The sequence below is a fragment of the Mizuhopecten yessoensis genome, unplaced genomic scaffold (assembly GCF_002113885.1).
Source record: "Mizuhopecten yessoensis strain PY_sf001 unplaced genomic scaffold, ASM211388v2 scaffold5229, whole genome shotgun sequence".
NCBI lineage: Eukaryota > Metazoa > Mollusca > Bivalvia > Pectinida > Pectinidae > Mizuhopecten > Mizuhopecten yessoensis.
Genome location: NW_018405944.1, coordinates 1216973 through 1239797, shown reverse-complemented (window position 1 = coordinate 1239797; position 22825 = coordinate 1216973). Strand labels below are relative to the sequence as shown.

Sequence of the window (22825 nt, the reverse complement as noted above, 5' to 3'; positions counted from 1 at the left end):
CAGCATGTAAACTAAGTGAAATACAATACTTGTCATGTCATCAAAGGATAAGAATTTGAAAATATTGGTAAATGTTCCCTTTGGGGTCCCGCCCTAGCCCCTGGGGATGGGGCAGGAATCCCAATTTTCCAAAGTAATACTCTCATTCACCAAAGATGATTCTGACTAAGTTTGAGTAATTTTCTGCTGAAAATGGATAAAATATATACCCAAAAGTGTTATTTCCCTATATAAACTATAGTAAACTTTACCCCCTCCCCAAGGGAGAACGGATAGCTCGGGGGTCCTGAAATTTACAATTTAAATAAAGCCCCTGATGATCTTTCCATCCATGCAGAGAAAATGACTGTAATACCTCTGAGTCTGGAGAAGAAGATTTTTGAAATATTGGTTAATTTTCCCTTTTGGGCCCCGCCCTGGCCCCTAGGGTTGGGGTAGGAATCCCAATTTTACAATTTAAAACCATCTTCCTCCTCCAAGGATGATTCTGACCAAGTAAAAATAATTTCCAACAGAAAATTGTCAAAATATACCCAAAAGTGTTGTTTCCCTATATAAACTATAGTAAACTTTACCCCCTCCCCAAGGGAGAACGGATAGCTCGGGGGTCCTGAAATTTACAATTTAAAGAAAGCCCCTGATGATCTTTCCATCCATGCAGAGAAAATGACTGTAATACCCCTGGCCCCTATGGTTGGGGTAGGAATCCCAATTTTACAATTTGGTATCCTCATCTACCAAGGATGATTCTGACCAAGTTTGAAAAAATTCCATCCACTGGTTCTTGAGAAGAAGTTGATTATGTAAAGTTTACGCACGACGCACGACGGACGACGGACGACGACGGACGGAAAGTGATTGGAATAGGTCACTTGAGCAAAGCTCAGGTGACCTAAAAACAGGCATGGAAATGCCGAAAAGAGCGGAACACTTAATTACAATAGATATCAGTTTTCATCATAACCCAAAACAGTAAAAGAGCATTTTGTGTATTTTTGGACTTTACTGAAGAAGAAAGAAAAGTGACAAAGTATGAATAGATTTTGAGAAACGGTTCTTTGATCAACCTGTCCAAGCTTTGCAGTCGGGTCATGCAAGAGACAAACATTGGGAGTGGTGGCTGATTGATTCTTTGATAAGACGTACGACACTTCTAAAAGGTCATCAATTATTTCAGATGACCTACTTCATAATTGCGAATTCAAATACTCTCTGTCTTATAGTATAATGTGTGTTCCAAGGGTTCAGGTCATTGCCAATAAGAAGAAATGAGAATACACGTGATGACGCAGAACACCACAATTTATATGTGAAAATTAATTGATTGCCTGGCACGTCCCTTGGAATTAAAATTGTTACAACAAAGACAACATTTTGTATGTGAACAGGGCCCGTAAAACAGGTCATTGATTTTTAACAGAGGAAAACTGCTAGTAGTTTCATCTTCAAAACGTTGTTTCAGATTATCTTTTGCGCAGATACCTAACGTAGCACTTCGGACAAATACTAACTTCTTCATTTGAACAATCTAAGCCATTTTGTTAGTCAGTATAAACAAAAGCCATTTATATTAGGATTTATTTTTTTAACATTTCGTGTACGTTTACATTTACGAGATTTCGCGAAGATACGATGGTGACCTTCACCAATACATTTACTCTTCATTATGAGATGAATATGATCAAATGAGTATGAAATATCCCCTAAAAATAATGTAAAAACGAAAGTCTGATGATAAAATGTATAAGAACAAATTCTAAAAAGTGACAAGGATATTACGTTTGATCTTAAAATTGATTGGTAACAAAAACTTTATCAATCACGCCAAATTTGAATTTGGAATTTGTTGTGACCTAACATGCACTGAAAGGTTTATTGTAGGCTTACAACGAATTTCATTACCAATTAAATGTACCTGTAATCAGGTGCATTGCGTTTTGGTAGACGCCAGGGAGGTGTCTTAGGCCCTCACCCTTTTGGATAACAGTGTACTTTGTTGTGCGAAATGAATACTTTCCACCACTTTTTTTAGACTGAATTTTTGCATACTTATTTGAAATAACACTACTTCTTCATAATATGAAATGTTTGGTATACAAGAATAATGAGAATGAAAAAATACTATATTCTACATTAAATTTTTTGATTCGACCCCAATGCTGTAATTAGGTTAATTAATCATCTAAATAATTAGTAGAGTAATTCAAAGTAATAACATTAGATGTATAAAGGATTGAAAAAAGTAACAACAGCAACATAAATCTCGTAGCACTTCTGAAACCAAATGTATGAAGGGGCAGGCTCCTATGTAACTTTAACATAGCTTGAAATAGCCCCTTTGGTTGAAATCAGACCATGGTTTGAACAGTTATTGAACGGAAATTAAAGCGTGAAAGGTGTACAAATACGCAGCTAGACACATCCAAATCAGTATTTCTCGTTTTACCGTAAAAACTGAGGGAATGACTCAATATGGCAAAACCGATGTTTGATCTTGTGCAAGATCATTTTCTCAAATACTTAAAATGACATGTCTCCGTTTTTGTTAAGGTAAAGATAACCTTGTCTTTACCTACCTAGGAAATGACAGGTCTCACGCGCTATTATTCCGAAAACGTCACCATCTCGTCATCATTTTATCCAGCATAACTAGGGCCGCCTCTTCAATTTTGTGTCACATTTCATACGCCTTTAATGATGAAAAGGCACCGTGCATAGTATTCACCATTACAACTAGTCTCTACGGTAGGTTAGTGCGCGATGCTGAAATTGTAACCCTTCGAGATAAGTATATCTGTCTTCTTCACACGAGAGGGATAGATTTTGTTACTCTAAATAATTGCTCTGTCATTGTAGATTGTATGGAAAATTGAGTGAATATGAAATATAAAACCACAGACACGTTTTTGATGATAAATTCCTTGTATACATAAAAGCATAATTATATTAATTAAATCCATTTCTGTCTATCAATATTTTCAGAGGGGCCTCAATAATCAAATCACCACTGTCACCGGGGAAAGTCGTTGGGTAGTTTAACGGCCGGATTCATTGGACAAAAAGATGACCAAAATGCCCCCCCCCCCCTCAAATTAAAAATGGCCTGATAGTGGACAAACGGATCAGTGGCGACTGGATAAAAGAGGCTCCACTATACACAACCAGACTATCACAATGGTTACATTATGAATGGAATATTCTTTTCGTTTGTATAATCATGTATTTTATACATCAAATTACAATGAGTGCGGAGTCATCCCACAAACTAACATTTGTTTTTAACTTAAATTATTAATTAACATAACCACCACTAATAAAAACTAGTTAAACCTCAATGTCCTTGTTGTTGCATAATTTATGTCATACGAGGATATTTTTCCGATCTAAATTATATTCCATTTGTGTGTTAACTCATTTTCCCCTAAAGACACATTTGAACTCTTCCAATTCAAAGGTTGGAATAGTTCATTATGAAATTTCAGGGGTACCGGTAAATGAATTAATAGTTCCAAAACTCAGTTGCATATTTTGTTCACATTTCCAGACACTTCGAAACTACATTAGGAGTTTCAGACAAAGTTTGAATCTCACATTTCATAAATATGGAAATAAAATATTAAATATCTGCATAATTTTTCGCTTGGCATGAATAACCAATGCAGGCATATGAATAATATAAATACATCAAAAGTGTTATATTCATTACAGAACCATAAAAATGATGGTCCTGATATCTGTTTCGTTACTGTAAAATCAAATAATAATATTTCAAACGTCCCAACAACACAGTAAGGTCATAAAAGGTCACAATGTAAGTCTAAACGGTCCATCAACAAGGTAAGATCATTCTGGGTCTAAACGATAGTAGAAACAGTCAACCCACAAGGGTAGTCGTAATGGCCTAACACAAGTCACGGCATACACAGTCACGACGGTATTCTTTACAGTAAGGTCAAGCATGGTCATATAGTCTAAATTGTCCATCAACACTATCAAGTCACAGTAGGACATTATTCTAGAAGACACACGTGCCCATACAACCTAGGTCTCATTTTCATAAAAAAAAACAATAGTTTGTAAGTAACTGTTTGGTAACAGGGGCACCATCATTTTTAAAAAACACACACATTTTCTATCAAGTTAACCCTTTCACCACTGTAGCTCTTAATGGACTCGTCCAGATCATTGCATGGTAGAATCTACTAATATAACATAGGAGTGAAAGGGTTAAGCTTTATTATAACAACCATATCATTTATTACACCTTCTTGATCCTTTCACCACTATAGACCATAATGGATTCATCTAGATAATTATTGGGTAAAGTCTACTAAAGTAACCTAGTGGTGAAAGGGTTAATTGATATTTAATTATGACTTTATTTTGTGGAATGTTTTGGTTTTGAACTCTGAGGAGAAACTTTTATATATAAATAATATATGATTTTATAAATCTGTTCACTTGTATATTGACAACGTAATATAATATTCTATCAAATTCCATATATAAATCATAGAAAAACATTAGAACATATTTAAGTAACCAAGTAATGAGATGCAATATCAATTAACTGATTCACCCCTAAAGACACATTTGAACTCTTCTAATTCAGAGGTTGGAATAGTTCATTATGAAACTTCAGGGGTCAATGAATTTAAATTTGGTGTGGACGCCTGTCAAAGTAGACAAATATCTGGATAAAGGGAGATAATCAAATTGTTTCCCAAAATAATTACCTGAGTGATTTGATTCTAATTCCGAAATGAATCAATACATTAATTCCGATTAATTTCTAATATAGACTCTCGATAAACTTGATGAAATGTACATAGTATATCTAAATATGCTGCGGTATGAAATCAATACATATTAAATATATTTCCTGACGTTAATACAAAACAACACTTGGCAAGAACATACAATATTTCCTTTTAAATGACTTCTTGTGTAACACTTGTTCTGTAGGCTTCTACACAATATGCATCATTAATATTCTGTGGTAATATATAGTAGTTTCCACATTGTCAATGAGGATCTCCTTGTCAGGAAATTAAACTCCAAATCTTGGAAACATAATTGATAAATGTAACTGTTTCTTGTTTCAATATATTTAAATAAGTACCTGGGAGATGAACTGAATGTTGAACTGAAACTCCTTTTGAATTATTTATCTCAGCATCGCGAAAAATTAATGGGTTACAAGCATATTTGTTATATAGGGTGAACCTTGTCTATAAAGATCATGCGAGCACAAAAAAAACTCTATAAAGCCCCCTCAAAGAAGGGTTCAAGCACCTGTATATGAGAGGGAAAGCAAAACCTTGCCTACAGGGATCACAAATCAAAGAGAGCATAAACACTTGTCTTTAACCCTTTCACCACTGTAGACCGTAATGGACCCATCCAGATCAAAGCATTGTAGAGTCTACTAAAGTTACATAGAGGTGAAAGGGTTAAAGACCGCCAAAGGAAAAGTAAAAACCTGTACAAACCTTCCATATAGACCACCCATGGGACAAGCAAATGCCTCGTCTTTATATAGACCATCAAAACCAGAGACCCCACTTCTGTGTAATTATCACCAAAACGCGTAATGAGAACAACAAGGATCACTAAGGCTGAGCTTTTCTATTTATATCTAAATATCCTCAATCTCCGAAGTACATTTCAATGTCTACTTGATTGATTCCCAAGGTCACAAGGACTAAGGATAACTCATAGAAAATTTGGATGATACATGTTTATGTAAACAGGGGATCTCAACCATTTCCATGTTACGACTGAATTTTAAACAAAAAATAAGACAACCCAGAGGGTGGGGTGGGGGAGGGTGGAGAGGGGGCAAACAAGGCCTAATAAGCAGAACCTTGTGTAAACCTAATTTTGTGTTAGACTGTGGCCTTTGTAGACAGGTTGTACAGACATGTGCTCTCTATAGACAGGCAGTTGTCAACTATTGAGGCCTTTTTGGCAGGTTAACAATTGAGGCCTTTGTGGCAGGTTAACAATTGAGGCCTTTGTGGCAGGTTAACAATTGAGGCCTTCGTGGCAGGTTTTAATGTATAGCTCTCAGTTGAGCACCCCAGTATCACTGCCATAACTTTGTCTATACATGTCCATTAGAAACTGGGTTTATTTTCTGCATGACTATAGCTTCTGATAAATCATTTCTGAAGAGAAAACCATACCTTACAGAACTTTTATGAAACAATAATAAAGGTGAATTATACAAAATATTATCAACAACATTGTTCTGAGTGTATTAAATCAGCAGGGCTAGACTTGGATTAGAAATAGGGTCCTAAGATTCCTTTATACTGTTGCTCTAACCGACTGAGCAACCTGGTCAATTAAAGTGTCCTTGCCCAACTGTGCCTACTGTTATATATCCAACACAAAATTTAAGGGAGGCAACTGTATTTACCAACAAGGAATTCGGATTGATATGTCTTGCCTGTGCCCTCGCTTTGAGCATCAATTCACATATCAGAGAAAATAACTTAAACGCAAAAACTTAATGTTGATGGAGATGCTGACAAAATCAATGGACCATGAAAGGTAGGCCGCATCCAGCGTTTGATGCATGGGCCGAGAAGTACCACCTAAGATGCATTCATATATGGTCCAAGTTTGGTTGGTCTAGCACTTATACTTTCAGTGAAACTAAGTTAATGGCAAAAACTAAATGGCCCTAGTCTTGCTTCCGCTACTTTGTTGTGGCGAGATAAAAAACGAGAGTGCAGCGTGTGGTACTGGGATCCTAAAGATCTGTAATTTAACTGTGTTGCAAATTTGACATAACTTTGGTTTAAAATAAATCAGTTTTATGATCTTAATCAATTAGAAGATGCTCTAAAATATGCTTATCCTTTACAACTTTAAGGGGTATGGTTATATAAGAAAAGAAATTGACAGTAGATATAAAACAACATTTTTTTCTAAAAGGTAGAAAAAATAGATAGCCCATTTTCCATGCTCAAACTGAATTGTGGGTTTATCATTACATTGTGTTTTGGATAAGAATGGTGATAAAATTGTCTTTTATCAAAACATTTTGGTGAATTCTCTTCAGTTGTTTTCCTAAAACTTCAATTCAATATTTCCTGGACGGATAATATTAGACAAAATGCACATTACAAAATTTCCCTTTTGATTATTTAACTTATTTAGGGTACAAGAAACAGAATCTTGTACTTGTAACATATTTATTATGAGATGACATTAAGTAGGCGGTATATAGTTCTAAGTCTTGGACCTATAGAGAACTTTGGTCCTAGATATGCATACCTGTCAACTCTGACCTGAATAGCAAAACGTGAAATCTGATTTTTGAAAATCGAACTGTTCTTCCAGAGTTTGAGATTTTGACCTCTTCGCAGTATAACGTTGTTTCAGCAACCTGTTAAGAATCGACACCTATCTTAAATCAAAGAATTACAAAAATTGTTGATATTCCTTTGAAGTTGTGTGACTGTGTAGGTACCAGAAATTGTATATCATCATGGCTGCCGATGGTAACTGATACTCCTAATTATGATTTAGTCTAGATCTGACTGATCACCCAGTATTGCCTAATTAGCCTCTTACTGTCCGAAACTATGACTTGATATTGACTGTAAAACTTTAATACGAAAATTGGTCAAAGCATAAGATGTTCACACCAAGGAGCACTAGGAAAAAAAAGGGCCAGAGAGTTGACAGGTATGGTATTATGGTAGTAAGTTCATATAACACTAGATATTAATTTCCCGAATGGGTTCACCATCATCTAGCATCACTACGCCCCGGGGCGGAGATTCTTGGTGGGGGGTCCTTGACTGCCTTGAATTGGACCTGTCATAACCTGGAGGAGCTGTGGGATTCCCCTGGGAATACCCTGGGGAGTTTGAATTCCCTCGGGCATACCCTGGGGAGGTGGGATTCCCCGGGGAATACCCTGGGGAGGTGGGATTCCCTCGGGCATACCCTGGGGAGGTGGGAATCCCCGGGGAATACCCTGGGGATGGGTGGTTTCCTCTAGTGTGTCGATCTGGATGTTTATTCCTTGGATCACCATTAAAGTCTAGTCTAGCTGGACGCGGTTGGTGGCTTGCATTGTTTTTGTCATCAGACTGTGGAACATTATAACGATCATCAGATCCAGGCTGTGCTTCACGGTTGGAACGAGGCTGAATGTCAGGGTTATACCTATCCTCTGACCGTGGTGGATTTTCGGTGTTGTAACGATCAACTGACCGGGATTGAGGTGTATATCTCACAGCTGGTTGTGTGTCTCGATTGTAATGATCATTTGAGCGTTGGTTACCGCCTTGGTTACTGTGCGAATGTGGCACAACGTCAGGTTTAATACTAACACTAGACGGTGATGGAACATCCGCCTGATTTCTGTTGTTGGGCCTTCTTTGAACATCTTGATTAAAATGATCACTGGACGGAGGTTTAGCATTTTGAAAATGACGATCTTTGTCATTCCGCGGGGCTGCCTGAGGGCGTTTGGACTCGACAGATCCTGCACCAGTTGTCTTCTGCTGGACAGACATATTGTCATAGTGAGGCGAAATATCTGGTTGATAGGCAGGACCGTAGTCAGGTGTCAGACCTGGGTTCATTTCCTGGTAGAGGGAACCACTGGTATTTGAATCCTGACTACTTTCGGGGTACGCATGTTCTGTATCAAATCTTGGACTTGTACTGTGTGACCTGTTGGTCTGACGAGGGTCTAAGTACTTTGTATAGCCTACATTATGTGGAGGTGTTTTGGTTCTGACAGATTCACCTGAAATAACAGATTGGTCTTCAGGGGAGAGATCGATGTGTTCCGAATCTTGTCGGCTGTAGCCTTGCTTTGAGCTATCTCCATCACCGAATCCATCGTCAACATCTCCTTCACGGAATCCAGTATTATCATATTCAAACGTGATTTGCTCAGAAGAAATGATTTTCTTGTTGTCTTTGGTTGTTTCCTTGGACGCCGACTCTTTACCCTGGCGTGGCCTACGACCGGACATCCTGCGGAAACTGCGCCTGACAAAGTCTCTTGCAATGGCTGAAGAACAGAAAAATATATTTTCTTTACAAAGAAAATGAACATGACACATGATACAATGATTTAAAAATATTTTTTGCTGCACACTTAACAAAATTAACAGATGTGGACAAGCAATGATTTCAACAAGGGAAACCTAGAGAAAGTCAAACTACAAAATTATTTTAAGATCTTATTTAGAGGTGTTTCTGATGCGAATGTTCGCCTGACATAGGAAGGAGTACATTGAGATTTTCGAGGTTCTTATATACCACCTTATAACAACCTAGTTCATAGGTCGTCTCAAAGTGGTTCACAAAGTATTATCCGTGGTTAAAGGGCCTTTGCAACCAGCCAATATCTTTCTCAATTCCCTGGGGAGCATAAGCCGGTGATGCCGTTTTCGGCGCTCACAGATATCATTCAACAATTCTAGCACTGACCAACCACGTACTCATTTACAGCTGAGTAGACTGAAACAAGTGGAGTAAAGTATCTTGCTCAAGGACACAACACAGTGCCGATAATGTTAAATTACTGTTGAGGTAGACAGGTATAATAAGAACAATATTCACATTACCTGTACCATCTACTAACTTATCAGTCAAAAATCACTGTCACCTGAATGTTTGTAGATGGTCGCACGGCCGTATCCATCAGGATTGCGCTTGATGTATATCCCATAGATGACAGCGAGGACGATGACAATGACGACAAGGGGCACAACTACGGCTACAGCTATGATGGCACCAGTGGTACTTTGATCTGTAATCTGTGCATCCCTTGTATCTGTGGCCAAAAAGTGACAGTTACATATCACTGTAACTAAATAATTATAATAATAATAATAATAATTTGAGGTTCTTATATACCACCTTATTACAGCCTAGTACGTAGGTCATCTAAAAGCGGTACACAAGTTATTATTATCAGTGGTAATCGGGCCTTTACAACCAGCCAATATCTTTCTCAACTCCCTGGGAAGCATACAGCCAGATCTGCCATTTCGGCACTCACAGCTAGCATTCAACAATTCAGACACTGCCAAACCACGTACTCATTTACAGCTGAGTAGACTGGAACAAGCAGAGTTAAGTATCTTGCTCAAAGATACAACACAGAGCCGTAACCGTGACTCGAACCCACAACCCTTCGGTCACGAGCCCGGCGTCCTACCACTAGACTACTGTGTCTCCTTCAATTGTATTTCAAGCTAACTTTCAACAAAATCAATTAAATTTGTTAACTGAAAAATAAGAGATGTACACATACTAGTATATTTGAATAAATGCCATTTTATAATTCACAAGGGATATCTATGAAAACTGTTTATTTTCTTAAACATGAGAGACCTAGAAAGCTTGCTTTTACGAACTAAAGTTTTGCCACTTAACAAATTTTGTAACCTTTAAGTTGCATGTAGGTACAGTGTATCTGTCTGTATGCCATCAACCTCTATCCCTTGTTGTAACCTTTTTGTTTAAACTATTTTCATTATCTAAAACACACGACTAAGGACCATGAGGATTGGACACAAGTTTTTCTAAACTTAATACTGCCTTCTCTTATATCTAAGCATTCACTAAAGTTATTTTTCTTAGTGTAGAACTCTTTGTCGAATGGAGTTGCAAATGCATGTAAGGTATGGTATACCCTTAACAATACCATCATAAGCTGAAACTAAAAGAGAAAAGAGCTGCATGCATATGAAGACCAATGTACTTTATGATAAAAACGATAGATATACTGTAAGGAAAATCTAAGTTTTGGAATTTATGATAGTACAGTTTACATGTATTGGCCAAGTCTCAGTTGGGCTGATATGGCATACGAACAACTTACTTTCACAATGGACGCCATGGTAACCAACAGGACATTCACAAGTGTAAGACTGAATCCCATCTTCACACACCCCTCCATGTAAACAAGGATCTCCCAAACAGTCATCAATATCTGTATAAAAATTAAATATGTATTACTTACAGGCAATGAATGGGTGTGTGTTTTGAAATTTGGTTAGAACTCAAATGTTTTCCCTATTACATATATCAGAACCTAAGACTGTACCCTTCAGTTAATTACCCTGGTCACAATTGACTCCAGTGTACCCTTCAGTACAGTTAATTACCCTGGACACAATTGACTCCAGAGTACCCTTCAGTACAGTTAATTACCCTGGTCACAATTGACTCCAGAGTACCCTTCAGTACAGTTACTAACCCTGGTCACAATTAATCCCAGTGTATCCTTCAGTTCAGTTACTAACCCTGGACACAATTGACTCCAGTGTACCCTTTGTTACTTACCCTGAGTGTACCCTTCAGTACAGTTAATTACCCTGGTCACAATTGACTCCAGAGTCCCCTTCAGTACATTTACTAACCCTGGTCACAATTAATCCCAGTGTCTCCTTCAGTACAGTTACTAACCCTGGACACAATTAACTCAAGAGTACCCTTCAGTACAGTTACTTACCCTGGACACAATTGACCCGAGTTCCCTTCAGTACAGTTACTAACCCTGGTCACAATTGATCCCAGTGTATCCTTCAGTACAGTTACTAACCCTGGTCACAATTGACTCCAGAGTATCCTTCAGTACAGTTACTAACCCTGGTCACAATTGACTCCAGAGTATCCTTCAGTACAGTTACTAACCCTGGTCACAATTGACTCCAGAGTATCCTTCAGTACAGTTACTAACCCTGGTCACAATTGACTCCAGAGTATCCTTCAGTACAGTTACTAACCCTGGTCACAATTCATCCCAGTGTATCCTTCAGTACAGTTACTACCCCTGGACACAATTGACTCAAGAGTACCCTTCAGAACAGTTACTAACCCTGGTCACAATTAATCCCAGTATATCCTTCAGTACAGTTACTAACCCTGGACACAATTAACTCAAGAGTACCCTTCAGTACAGTTACTTACCTTGGTAACAATTGACTCAAGAGTACCCTTCAGTACATTTACTAACCCTGGTCACAATTAATCCCAGTATATCCTTCAGTACAGTTACTAACCCTGGACACAATTGACTCAAGAGTCCCCTTCAGTTACTAGCCCTGGACACAATTGACTCAAGAGTACCCTTCAGAACAGTTACTAACCCTGGTCACAATTAATCCCAGTGTCTCCTTCAGTACAGTTACTAACCCTGGACACAATTAACTCAAGAGTACCCTTCAGTACAGTTACTTACCCTGGTCACAATTGGCTCCAGTGTACCCTTCAGTACAGTTACTTACCCTGGACACAATTGACCCGTTTTCCCTTCAGTACAGTTACTAACCCTGGACGCAATTGACCCGTGTACCATTCAGTAGTTACTTACCTTGGTCACAATTGGCTCCAGAGTACCCTTCAGTACAGTTACTTGCCCTGGACACAATTGACTCCAGAGTACCCTTCCGTACAGTTACTAACCCTGGTCACAATTAATCCCAGTATATCCTTCAGTACAGTTACTAACCCTGGACACAATTAACTCAAGAGTACCCTTCAGTACAGTTACTTACCCTGGACCCAATTGACTCCAGAGTACCCTTCAGTACAGTTACTACCCCTGGTCACAATTAATCCCAGTGTATCCTTCAGTACAGTTACTAACCCTGGTCACAATTCATCCCAGTGTATCCTTCAGTACAGTTACTACCCCTGGACACAATTGACTCAAGAGTACCCTTCAGAACAGTTACTAACCCTGGTCACAATTAATCCCAGTGTATCCTTCAGTACAGTTACTTACCCTGGACACAATTGACCCGTTTTCCCTTCAGTACAGTTACTAACCCTGGACGCAATTGACCCGTGTACCATTCAGTAGTTACTTACCTTGGTCACAATTGGCTCCAGAGTACCCTTCAGTACAGTTACTTACCCTGGACCCAATTGACTCCAGAGTACCCTTCAGTACATTTACTAACCCTGGACACAATTGACTCAAGAGTACCCTTCAGTACAGTTACTACCCCTGGTCACAATTAATCCCAGTGTATCCTTCAGTACAGTTACTAACCCTGGTCACAATTGACTCCAGAGTATCCTTCAGTACAGTTACTAACCCTGGTCACAATTCATCCCAGTGTATCCTTCAGTACAGTTACTTACCCTGGACACAATTGACTCCAGTGTACCCTTTGTTACTTACCCTGGAAACAATTGATCCCAGTGTACCCTTCAGTACAGTTACTTACCCCGGTCACAATTGACCCCAGTGTACCCATTGTTACTTACCCTGGACACAATTTTGACCCCCAGTGTACCCTTCAGTACAGTTACATACCCCAGTCACAATTGACCCCAGTGTACCCTTCAGTACAGTTACTTACCCCGGTCACAATTGACCCCAGTGTACCCATTGTTACTTACCCTGGTCACAATTGACCCCAGTGTACCCTGCAGAACAGTTACATGACAGTATCTCCCCTCCGATATCAAAGTTCCGAGGATTAGATCTGCTTCCGGCTGTTTCCTTCACACAGGACCCATACTGGCAGGGACACACAGCTGTAAAGGGCAGACGACCAAGTAGATTAATTCAGACTTTTTATGAAGCATTCTTTTAACAGTTGTAATTAATTCAAACGATGATTGTAACTTTTCACTATGATTTAAAAACTAACTGTTTTCTGTAATCAGTGTCTAGTACATTTAATAAAACATTTAAAGCAGAGCTGGAAATGGTCACAGATTGCCATTGTTTGACATTTGTGACATAACAACTAGGAAAACTTCATGGGACACATACATGTACCCTTCCAATTGCATTCTAGATTTCATTTAGTCAGCATGGGAAATGATGCTTTCATGAAAATTTGCAAGTAATATTGGTAATTGGGTATGACTGATCATTACAAAATCAGATTATTATTTACATAGTTTGCCAGAGGTTCACTTGAATTTAGTGTAATAAATCTCGTTTTATACGTCATTAACATGTGCTGCCCTTGTGGTAGGGAAACAAGATTCTTTGTTTTCCTGAGATGATGCATGTTGTACGAGGACGAAAATACATTAAAGATGAGCAGGCTTCTGTGCCATTGTTGTCGTCTACTTCAATCATTCAGAACTCAGGTATAGTGCTTCTTATTCATTTTTCTAGAGAGGCTCCATATAAATAAGGGAAATATGACCTGGGAAATGTGTTGGTAAACACAATGTTTTGTTTCTCTGTCATTTGATTACATAATCCCATCAGACACACAGCCATTGCATACAATGAAGTTACTCATACACATCACTTAGTCTAAATATTAAAAACGGTGTATTTGCAGTTTTTTTGGTTGAGAATGAAAATAAAAATAATCTCAAAATCATCCCCATTCTATTTGATTTTTGTGAAACATGCTGAAGCTTTAATGAAAAATATATATATATATATAGAAAATATAACACTGTATCCTGTTAAGGATAAAACGGTATTTCCAGCTTGTGATGATGGATTCAGTACTGGAGTTGGTATGGTGTAACTCTGACCAGTACTGGTCAGTGTAAACTTACTCTCACAGGTGTGGCCATAGTACTGGTTAGTATTAACTTATTCTCACAGGTGTGGCCATAGTCCTGGTCAGTATAAACTTACTCTCACAGTTGTGGCCATAGTACTGGTCAGTGTAAACTTCCTCTCACAGGTGTGGCCGTAGCACTGGTCAGTATAACCTTACTCTCACAGGTGTGGCCATAGTACTGGTTAGTATTAACTTACACTCACAGGTGTGGCCATAGTACTGGTTAGTATAAACTTACTCTCACAGGTGTGGCCATAGTACTGGTCAGTATTAACTTACTCTCACAGGTGTGGCCATAGTAATGGTCAGTGTAAACTTACTCTCACAGGTGTGGCCATAGTACTGGTCAGCACACACACAACTGGACACCCCAAGGTTGTTGTGACACTTCCCACCAAACTGGCACGGGTTGTCCACACAGTCATCTGGAGAAATAATTGGTCAAACCAAATTGAGAACATTATATCATATTATTTTAGATTTGTAGGGTTTTCTGTTTGTTAATTAATATAGATTCTAACACTATTCGTTTGCAACGCGTGTTTTGATTGGATACGGACCATGTTCTTATCTGCGATAGAATCATGGTCAATCGTGTTAAGCTCCTCCCATCGCACTTAAACCACACCCCGTTTCTAACCAAAACAATATGGCGTCAAGATCGCCTCATAGCGAAATCCCGCTGATAAGGCTAGTAGGCAACAGAACAGAAACGACCGATGAAATGCATTTGTTGAATTAATTAAAAAGTAAAAAGAACGCATTCCTTGTTCTTACCTCCATTTATTACTGAAACGTTCGTTCCATCCGTGTAAAGGCATCTATTTAGATCCGAAATCAAATCAAACATTTCACATGTGTCGTATGCATTTACACAAAACTCTTCAAAAATTTATTCAAATAATCACCGATTTTGTCGATAAGCACCGATTGGTATGCATACTGACATGGAAATGTAAGAACTTGTTCAATATTAATCTGAATGTGTCGTATAAACTTTGGTAACAGGATGTTCACGAACAATCCAAATATTCCGCCTCGTCAACATACAGATCGAGCTCTCGCCAGTATGGGCAGGGCTAAATGACCGACTTTTGAAAGCTTCTTCCCGATTGGTCAGTCCGCTGCAGAATGACACGTCGCCAGTTCAAGTCTCGACCTGTCGGTCTCGAGTTCAAACACAAATTTCATGTTCTAATCACCAGTATAGCCACTCAAAACAACGTACTATCCCCTAATTAGATAATGATTGTGAAAATTTCACAACCCCTCAACGTTGCTGAATCTACTGTTTATCCAAACAAGAGGACCATGGGCCTCAACATTCACCTGAAACTTGTGTCCCTATATAAAGGGCTTAGTGAGCAAAGAATGATTTCAAAACAATTTGGTCTTGATCCAACAGCGACTTTCAGAGGAGATGTTTTTGCACTCTGTGACCCATTATGGCCCCGCCCCCACATCTCGGCCCGAGGGAGTCAGCCACTACTTTTCAGTACATGTTTGATAATCCTACAACAGGCTGATGATTACCCCCAAACTTCGTTAAAATCTGCTGGAGGGGTTTCAAAGCAAAAAACGAAAATATGATGGTTAACGGCTGATGATGGACAAAAAAACAAAAAAACAATCCAAATAGGTCACCCGAGTTATTCAGGTGCCAAAATATGTCATTGGTTTTATCCTCGGATTGAGTCAAATTTTGGAGATTTACCGTATGTCTACTGTAACTATCGGTGTGTACATCACACATCAATTTGATAGTCTTTGGCGCTATCCCTACAAAACTGTACAAGTTTGTGTGTCCTGAGAAGCGGAAATGACAAAGATTTTTATAAAAATGTTACTAAATACACAAATATCTCATTCATTTTTGTTTCTGATTTTTGTTTCTGGAAATTACAACTTATAATTAAAAATGATAATTTACTTACCCACAAAAATAACAAAGACACTGGCAGAGACCATTTCTGCAACAGAAATAAAAGTTTTGATCTATATAAACATTTATTTAGATAATGAAATCTAGGAAATTTATTGGCTGTTTCCATAGCAACTGTGTACTTTTGTATGATAACAATATTTTGTTTTTCTTTGACAGCACAACACAATTGTTTTATCAACAGGGACTATAATCTGAGACACTCGTTCTCCTGAAAACCAGGAACCTTTTGCCAAATCAATTATTTGCCATTCACAGGTAAAATCCATATTCGCTCAACATTAATTTTGCCCTTCTTGTGTATTTACTATAAATGGTATATGTTGTGTACGCTAGCTGTCACAACAAATTTGAAATTATTAAAGGGGGCGAAATTTTGCCGGTAATTACCCCTAGGCAGCTACTTTACTCCAAGACAAATACATGTACAAATACTGTACTCCTTAGCAGGTACTTTATAATCATAAACAGGAACTTCACAGGTTATTACAGGGGTGGAATTTATACAAAAGGGTTAATGGCCCAAAGGTCCAGGTGAAGTAAAGATTCACTGGTTCTGTTTAAAGTACACTGGTCCAGAAAAAGAGAGCCGGATGCCCAAGCGAATGCCTGAGGCACTTGATACATGGCATGCCCTCAGAAAAGTTTGAAAGAAGCTGTGTGGTGCATTCTGGGCTTAAATGAAGTTTTTAAATCTGCTGAAATTTTAGATAAATTTACAAAATATCTACTCGCCCGGCGGGATAGCTTGTGAAAAAACCTAATGGTCCACCCAGAAAACCAGTGGCCATGGGCCAGGAGACCAGCCTTTGATTCCACTCCTGTTAGTACACCTTATCTTATCAAATACTTACCCAACAAGGTTGTACTTGTCGTGTTTTGAGAGTACAGGAAGAATGGTGTTTCGCGCCCGTAGTCCCAGTGACACTGGCCGGTACGACCTTTATCTACGACAACCATCCACCCCCTAATGGTTTCACATCCTGGGGAGGAGTTTGATGTGATCAGGAAGCGATGACCTTTACCTGATTCTCTAAAATTCAAACGTAGAACTCATTTAGTATCCAGTGGTGTAAAATAAACTCATTACAAGGGAATCTTCTAACTGGCTAAATAAAGATTGGATAGAAACAGGAACAATACCATATTTGCTGTTATTAGCACCCCTACCCTTATAATGCCTTTCCCTTTTTGGGCACTTATTGAATCAAGGCCCCTTTCCCAAACACATGCGACCTACTTTTCTGACCCTTTCTAGATAGCGAAACATGGTGCTACACACTTTATGTCAAGACTGGCTGTTTTCCAGTGTTTCAGCAAAAGAATGAACAATTTTGGGAATTATCGCTAGAAACATGCCCATCTGTTATGTCACAATACCAGCAAATGTAGCAACTTATGTTTGTTACCTTAATAAGCGCCCCCTTCAGCAAACCCCGTTATGACGCCAAAATTTCCCTGGACAAACGGTGGCAGTAAAACAGGATCAGGGAAAGGGCATGTATAGACTTTGCTTGTTGCCCCCAAATTCCCATTAAAGCAGACTGATTTAATAAAATATTTTGAAATGAAATGAACACGGTTGTTCTGTATCTACAGTGTTTTAGCTACAGTGGGACAGGATACTTTAAATGAGTTGTATGTCAAAGACTTACCCTTCAGCACTACAATTAGAGATTAGCTGAGGAGAAAGGTCGGTGTAGCGCTGACCTTGCTGGACGATGTTATCGGCAGTAAACCAAGAGGTCATGCTGTCTGACCAACTGTTATTGAACACAATGTTTACAATCTCCTTCCCATTTCTGTCATACATACCAACTTTCACCTGAAACCAGATTACAGATTGTTCAACATCTTATTTCATTTCAACGGAAATTTAATTGTTTTCAATTCAACATTACATGTTAATAAGTATCAATTTTACATGTTTATAAACATATGCACATATGGAACAGACTATATTTTCCGTTGCATTTAAAAAAATAAAAAAATAGGAGAAAACAAATTAAAATGATAAATGGTAGCAAATATATAGGTTATCTCCCTTGTTAGAATACTCCTGGATAAAACTTTACCCAGATTTAAAATCTGAAATCCAAAACGCATTTTCATGGTTTCTGAGCTTATTCTGGTGGTTGGAAAGAGAGACAAATACTCTTTCACACCCAAGCATGTAGGATAGGGAAATTCGAAATTTGAAAAAGGTGGAATTTCCCTATCCTACACCCCTGGACATGAAAGAGTCTTGAATTCTTATGAATATATAATGATGTAAAAATGATTACATTTTGTATATTTAACTTTGCCCAGTTATTTACAATCCTGGATTTGTATGTTGGCATCCCTAGGGAGAAGAACGAGTCGTGAACTTGGGCGATGCCAGCAGCGTCGTCGTTCAGGTGATGAGACGACGTCCAGAGGTCAAACAAACTTGTTAAGGGAGACACATCCTCACCAGATGCCACCTTCAGGACTACTCTCCAACCTGACAAAGAAAAAGGATCATATAACTCATTACACAATACATCTCCAGCACACACACAGGCATACACACATAGGGAGATATTAGCCAGGTGGCATAGGACTAGTAGTTAGCGACTGAAATGGCAGCTCCTGCAAATTCCTCAATATCGTATTGATTAATATATATGCTAATTGTATTGACTGTATTGAAGTGTAAATCTATGTACTGTAAAGCGCTTTAGAGTGGCTTATGTTAGCTAGATAGGGCGCTATATCAAATGTTGTATATTTTATTATTTTATTACAAGATGAAGGGAGATAACTCAGAATCTGACAAAGGGAAATAACTTAGATAACTAAAAACCTGACATAACTATATATACCTCAAAATTACACTCATTTACAATTATATAATACCATTTTGACCTCACAATTGCAGGGTCTGAAAATCGAGACTAACATATGCTACATTGATGCTGTCTGTTCCATTCATTGAAATTATTCCTATCATTTTGATCGTTTTGACAAATAATCATGAATTTCTTTGATAAAACTCAATCTTGTATATTACAATGTTAAACACTTATATGATGAGTAACAACTAATGATGAGCAATCGGTTTAAAATCACAATGGATAATCAGTTTGTAATCGGAAGTAGTAAACTGATTGATGATCGATTGCATAATCAGTTTATAACTTTATTGGACTGAATACCAAATAGTGTGACAACACTACCATACCATCAATAGACAGAGTTGTTCACTATACACTAGGTTTGGTTCTTTTATAATGAACGGATTTCCAGCAACCTTTATTCAGTTCTGTCAATCATATAGTAAAAATCATAAAAGTTAATGACTTAAGCTTTCAATGCACAAATAGATTGATTTTCGATTATAATCGATCATCAGCTCATCACAAGTCGTGACAGACAAGTTTGCAGAAATAGATGCAACCGACCTCTGCACAATGTGACTGACCCCACCAACAGGACAACAATAAGCTCCAAACTCCGCGACATCTCAGTTTCTGGACCCTGTTCTCATGGACACTGCAAAGGAATGGCAAATGTATATAGTATGAAGATCAACCAGTTTAGAATATGAACAGTGGATGCGGCAACAAAATTACTTGTTATCCTCGTAACAGACTAAGACTTTCAATCTCTAAATTGATTTTTCTATATGTGTACACTTCACTTTACCAAAATGATCAAACAGTTAACTTTTTATTTGATTTTAAATTCCTTTGACATTTTAACATTGACCTTTACAAGAATAATCCAATCAGCTATAGATACTGATATTGTTATATCACAATATGGTATGCTGCAATTTATTACGAATAATCTGGGGAGGGATTAAAAATCTGGTGAGGGATTGATAATTCTGTTGAGGGATTGATAATTCTGTTGAGGGATTGATAAATTTGGTGAGGGATTGATAAATCTGTTGAGGGATTGATAAATCTGTTGAGGGATTGATAATTCTGTTGAGGGATTAAAAATCTGTTGAGGGATTGATAAATCTGGTGAGGGATTGATAAATCTGTTGAGGGATTGATAAATCTGTTGAGGGATTGAAAATTCTGTTGAGGGATTGATAATTCTGTTGAGGGATTGAAAATTCTGTTGAGGGATTGATAAATCTGTTGAGGGATTGATAAATCTGTTGAGGGATTGGTGAGATATCTTGTACACAAGATTTTCATCATAGATACACAGTTAAACATTGTCCTGAAATAAAGGTAAGGGTGAGGCAATTGATTTAGCCCTTTCACCCCTATGTTACTTTAATAGACTCTACCATGCATTGATCTGCACAAGTCCATTATGGTCTACAGTGGTGAAAGGGTAAAGCACCTTTTTCAGAATATATACATTCCGTCTTACTAATTTATTACAGTAGTCTTGCCCAAGTCCAAAATATTTGTTTATACAGGTTGGCCAAAGATTTATGGGAGGAGCTAATTGATTAGCAAATCTGCGTCAATATAGTCGCAAATGTAACAGGAAAGAGAATAGTGTGCTTCCACCGGGGATCGAACCCTCGATCTCCAGGTTCCTAGTCGGACGCTCTACCACTGAGCTAAAGGGAAATTCCCCCTAGCTCGAAGCTAGAAGGCGACCTTAATCTTATGTACAATTGAACCCTGCCACACTAATAACAGACTGTATTCTCTTAAAAAAAAGCACAACATCAAGTGAAAGAGGATATATATATATATATAGTCAATTGATTTGGATTACTGTGTTAGTATATGTATCATCTTCTTTAATGGGAGAAAAAGAACCGCCAACTTAATTATCGTGATTTTAATTTGCAATTCATTATCATGTATTCTAATAACACTCGTTATTTGAAAATAGGAAAAAGACACTCGGCAAACATAAATGTCGTAAATAAACTGAAACTTTACTAACCCTTTCACCACTGTAGACCAAAATGGACTCATCCAGATCAATGCATAGCATAGTCTATTAAAGTTACATAGGGTTGAAAGGGTTAATTAAGTTCACCTGAAAACCATAGCAACCACCTATTATATTATGGGGAGTCTAAGTTTTAAGACACATGACTTACTATATATGTAGAGTATATGTAAATTTCAATTCCACTTTATGTGCTATCTTAGGCTACATTCGCGTATCCCGGTTGAAACGGTACGTGTGGCGCAGAAATTTGCCACGATAATCGAGCACACTTGGACCATTCTATCAGCAGAGCTAAAAATCCACAGTTTCGGAGAATAAAAAACAATGTATCAAGAATATTATGCCCTTCTCTCATGCGTCCACTAAATTACATAACGTATCTTAAAAATTACATGTGACTTGACATTGTTTCAGAAAGAAATAACGCAAATTGGCAATAGTCAGCATTTTAGTTTCGGTCAGGTACGTCTAGACCCCTCAATCTACACGTACCAAATTTTCCTGAGGTCAGCCTCGGTCAAAATCTGAACCTGTCGTTTTCTTTACAGGTTCAAACGGTTCAACCGTATACGCGAATGTAGCCCTAGGATCTCTCTGGTGAAATAACAGCTTACACAAATCTGTTACACCAAAAAGGAAAGTTATAAAAAGTTGAAACTTCATTTTCAGCAGAGTTGTACAAATCTGCAATAATTATGAAACTGACAACTGAACCCCCTATTGACCATTTTGCATGTGATTTTTTTGTTGTTGAAAAATAGACGTACAAAAGGGTAATATAGCTCGATGACACTTCACATTTCACAATCCTCTTATTGACTGCCACAGGGACAACGACGATATACATGTGTATTGTTCAAGAGCAGGAAGTACAACTAAACTTGTTTTTTTTTCGTACTGTGACCTTATATTTCAAATTCGATTTACATATATCACTATATACTTTGATAAAATTACAGGAAGTAAAAGGTAAACAACCGGCCATAATATAGATAGTTGACTCACCTGTATAGTTCACACCTGTCCTCCATTTATCGTAATAAGATTTACCTTACATTCTTACCTTTGTCCGAAGAATTTTATTCTCTGTCGTCTTCAAAAGATCAAAAGTTGTCGATATCATATTCGTTATGGGTAGGCCATGTTTGGGTGTGTTCCGGTAGCTCCCTATCTATGCTTCTGATTCCGGTGTGGCACATTTTAAGGCTACACTTCCGTTTTTCACCTGAGGGGCCCCAAAAGGGGTATTGGAGACAATAAAGACGATAATGTTATGTAACGGAGTACAATTCGAGCACTTCATTTAGTTATATACGGAATATATCAATAGTGTCAACTGCAAAAGATAATAGTTTAAACCTTTCTTATTTAATGTAAATGGAAAAAGGGAAAACACTTTACCGTCAAGTGTATAATCACAAGGACCTACATTTATATGTTGCTTTGT

General features: G+C 37.9%; 1 protein-coding gene across 1 annotated transcript; it reads right to left on the bottom strand.

Annotated features, from left to right (window-relative positions):
• Positions 1-2903: 2903 nt before the first annotated feature.
• On the bottom strand, positions 2904-22595 carry LOC110450441. Its single transcript, XM_021497975.1, has 11 exons — positions 22442-22595; positions 19905-19995; positions 18765-18964; positions 18135-18304; positions 17334-17512; positions 16472-16507; positions 14858-14962; positions 13399-13536; positions 10868-10978; positions 9647-9814; positions 2904-9046 (listed from the first exon to the last, which is right to left on the bottom strand). The coding sequence occupies exons 2-11, from the start codon at positions 19963-19965 to the stop codon at positions 7734-7736; spliced, it is 2481 nt and encodes an 826-aa protein (XP_021353650.1). The 5' UTR covers positions 19966-19995; positions 22442-22595; the 3' UTR covers positions 2904-7733.
• Between the last annotated feature and the right edge of the window lie 230 nt (positions 22596-22825).

What these genes read in the sequence shown, in the direction of transcription:
- LOC110450441 (XM_021497975.1), bottom strand. Translation starts at nt 19,965, where the DNA reads ATGTCGCGGAGTTTGGAGCTTATTGTTGTCCTGTTGGTGGGGTCAGTC. An exon ending in GTCAGTCACATTGTGCAGAG is followed by an intron (nt 18,965 to 19,904) that starts GTCGGTTGCATC and finishes TTTCTTTGTCAG; the next exon opens with GTTGGAGAGTAGTCCTGAAG. An exon ending in TGGGGTCAATTGTGACCAGG is followed by an intron (nt 10,979 to 13,398) that starts GTAAGTAACAAT and finishes ATTTTTATACAG; the next exon opens with ATATTGATGACTGTTTGGGA.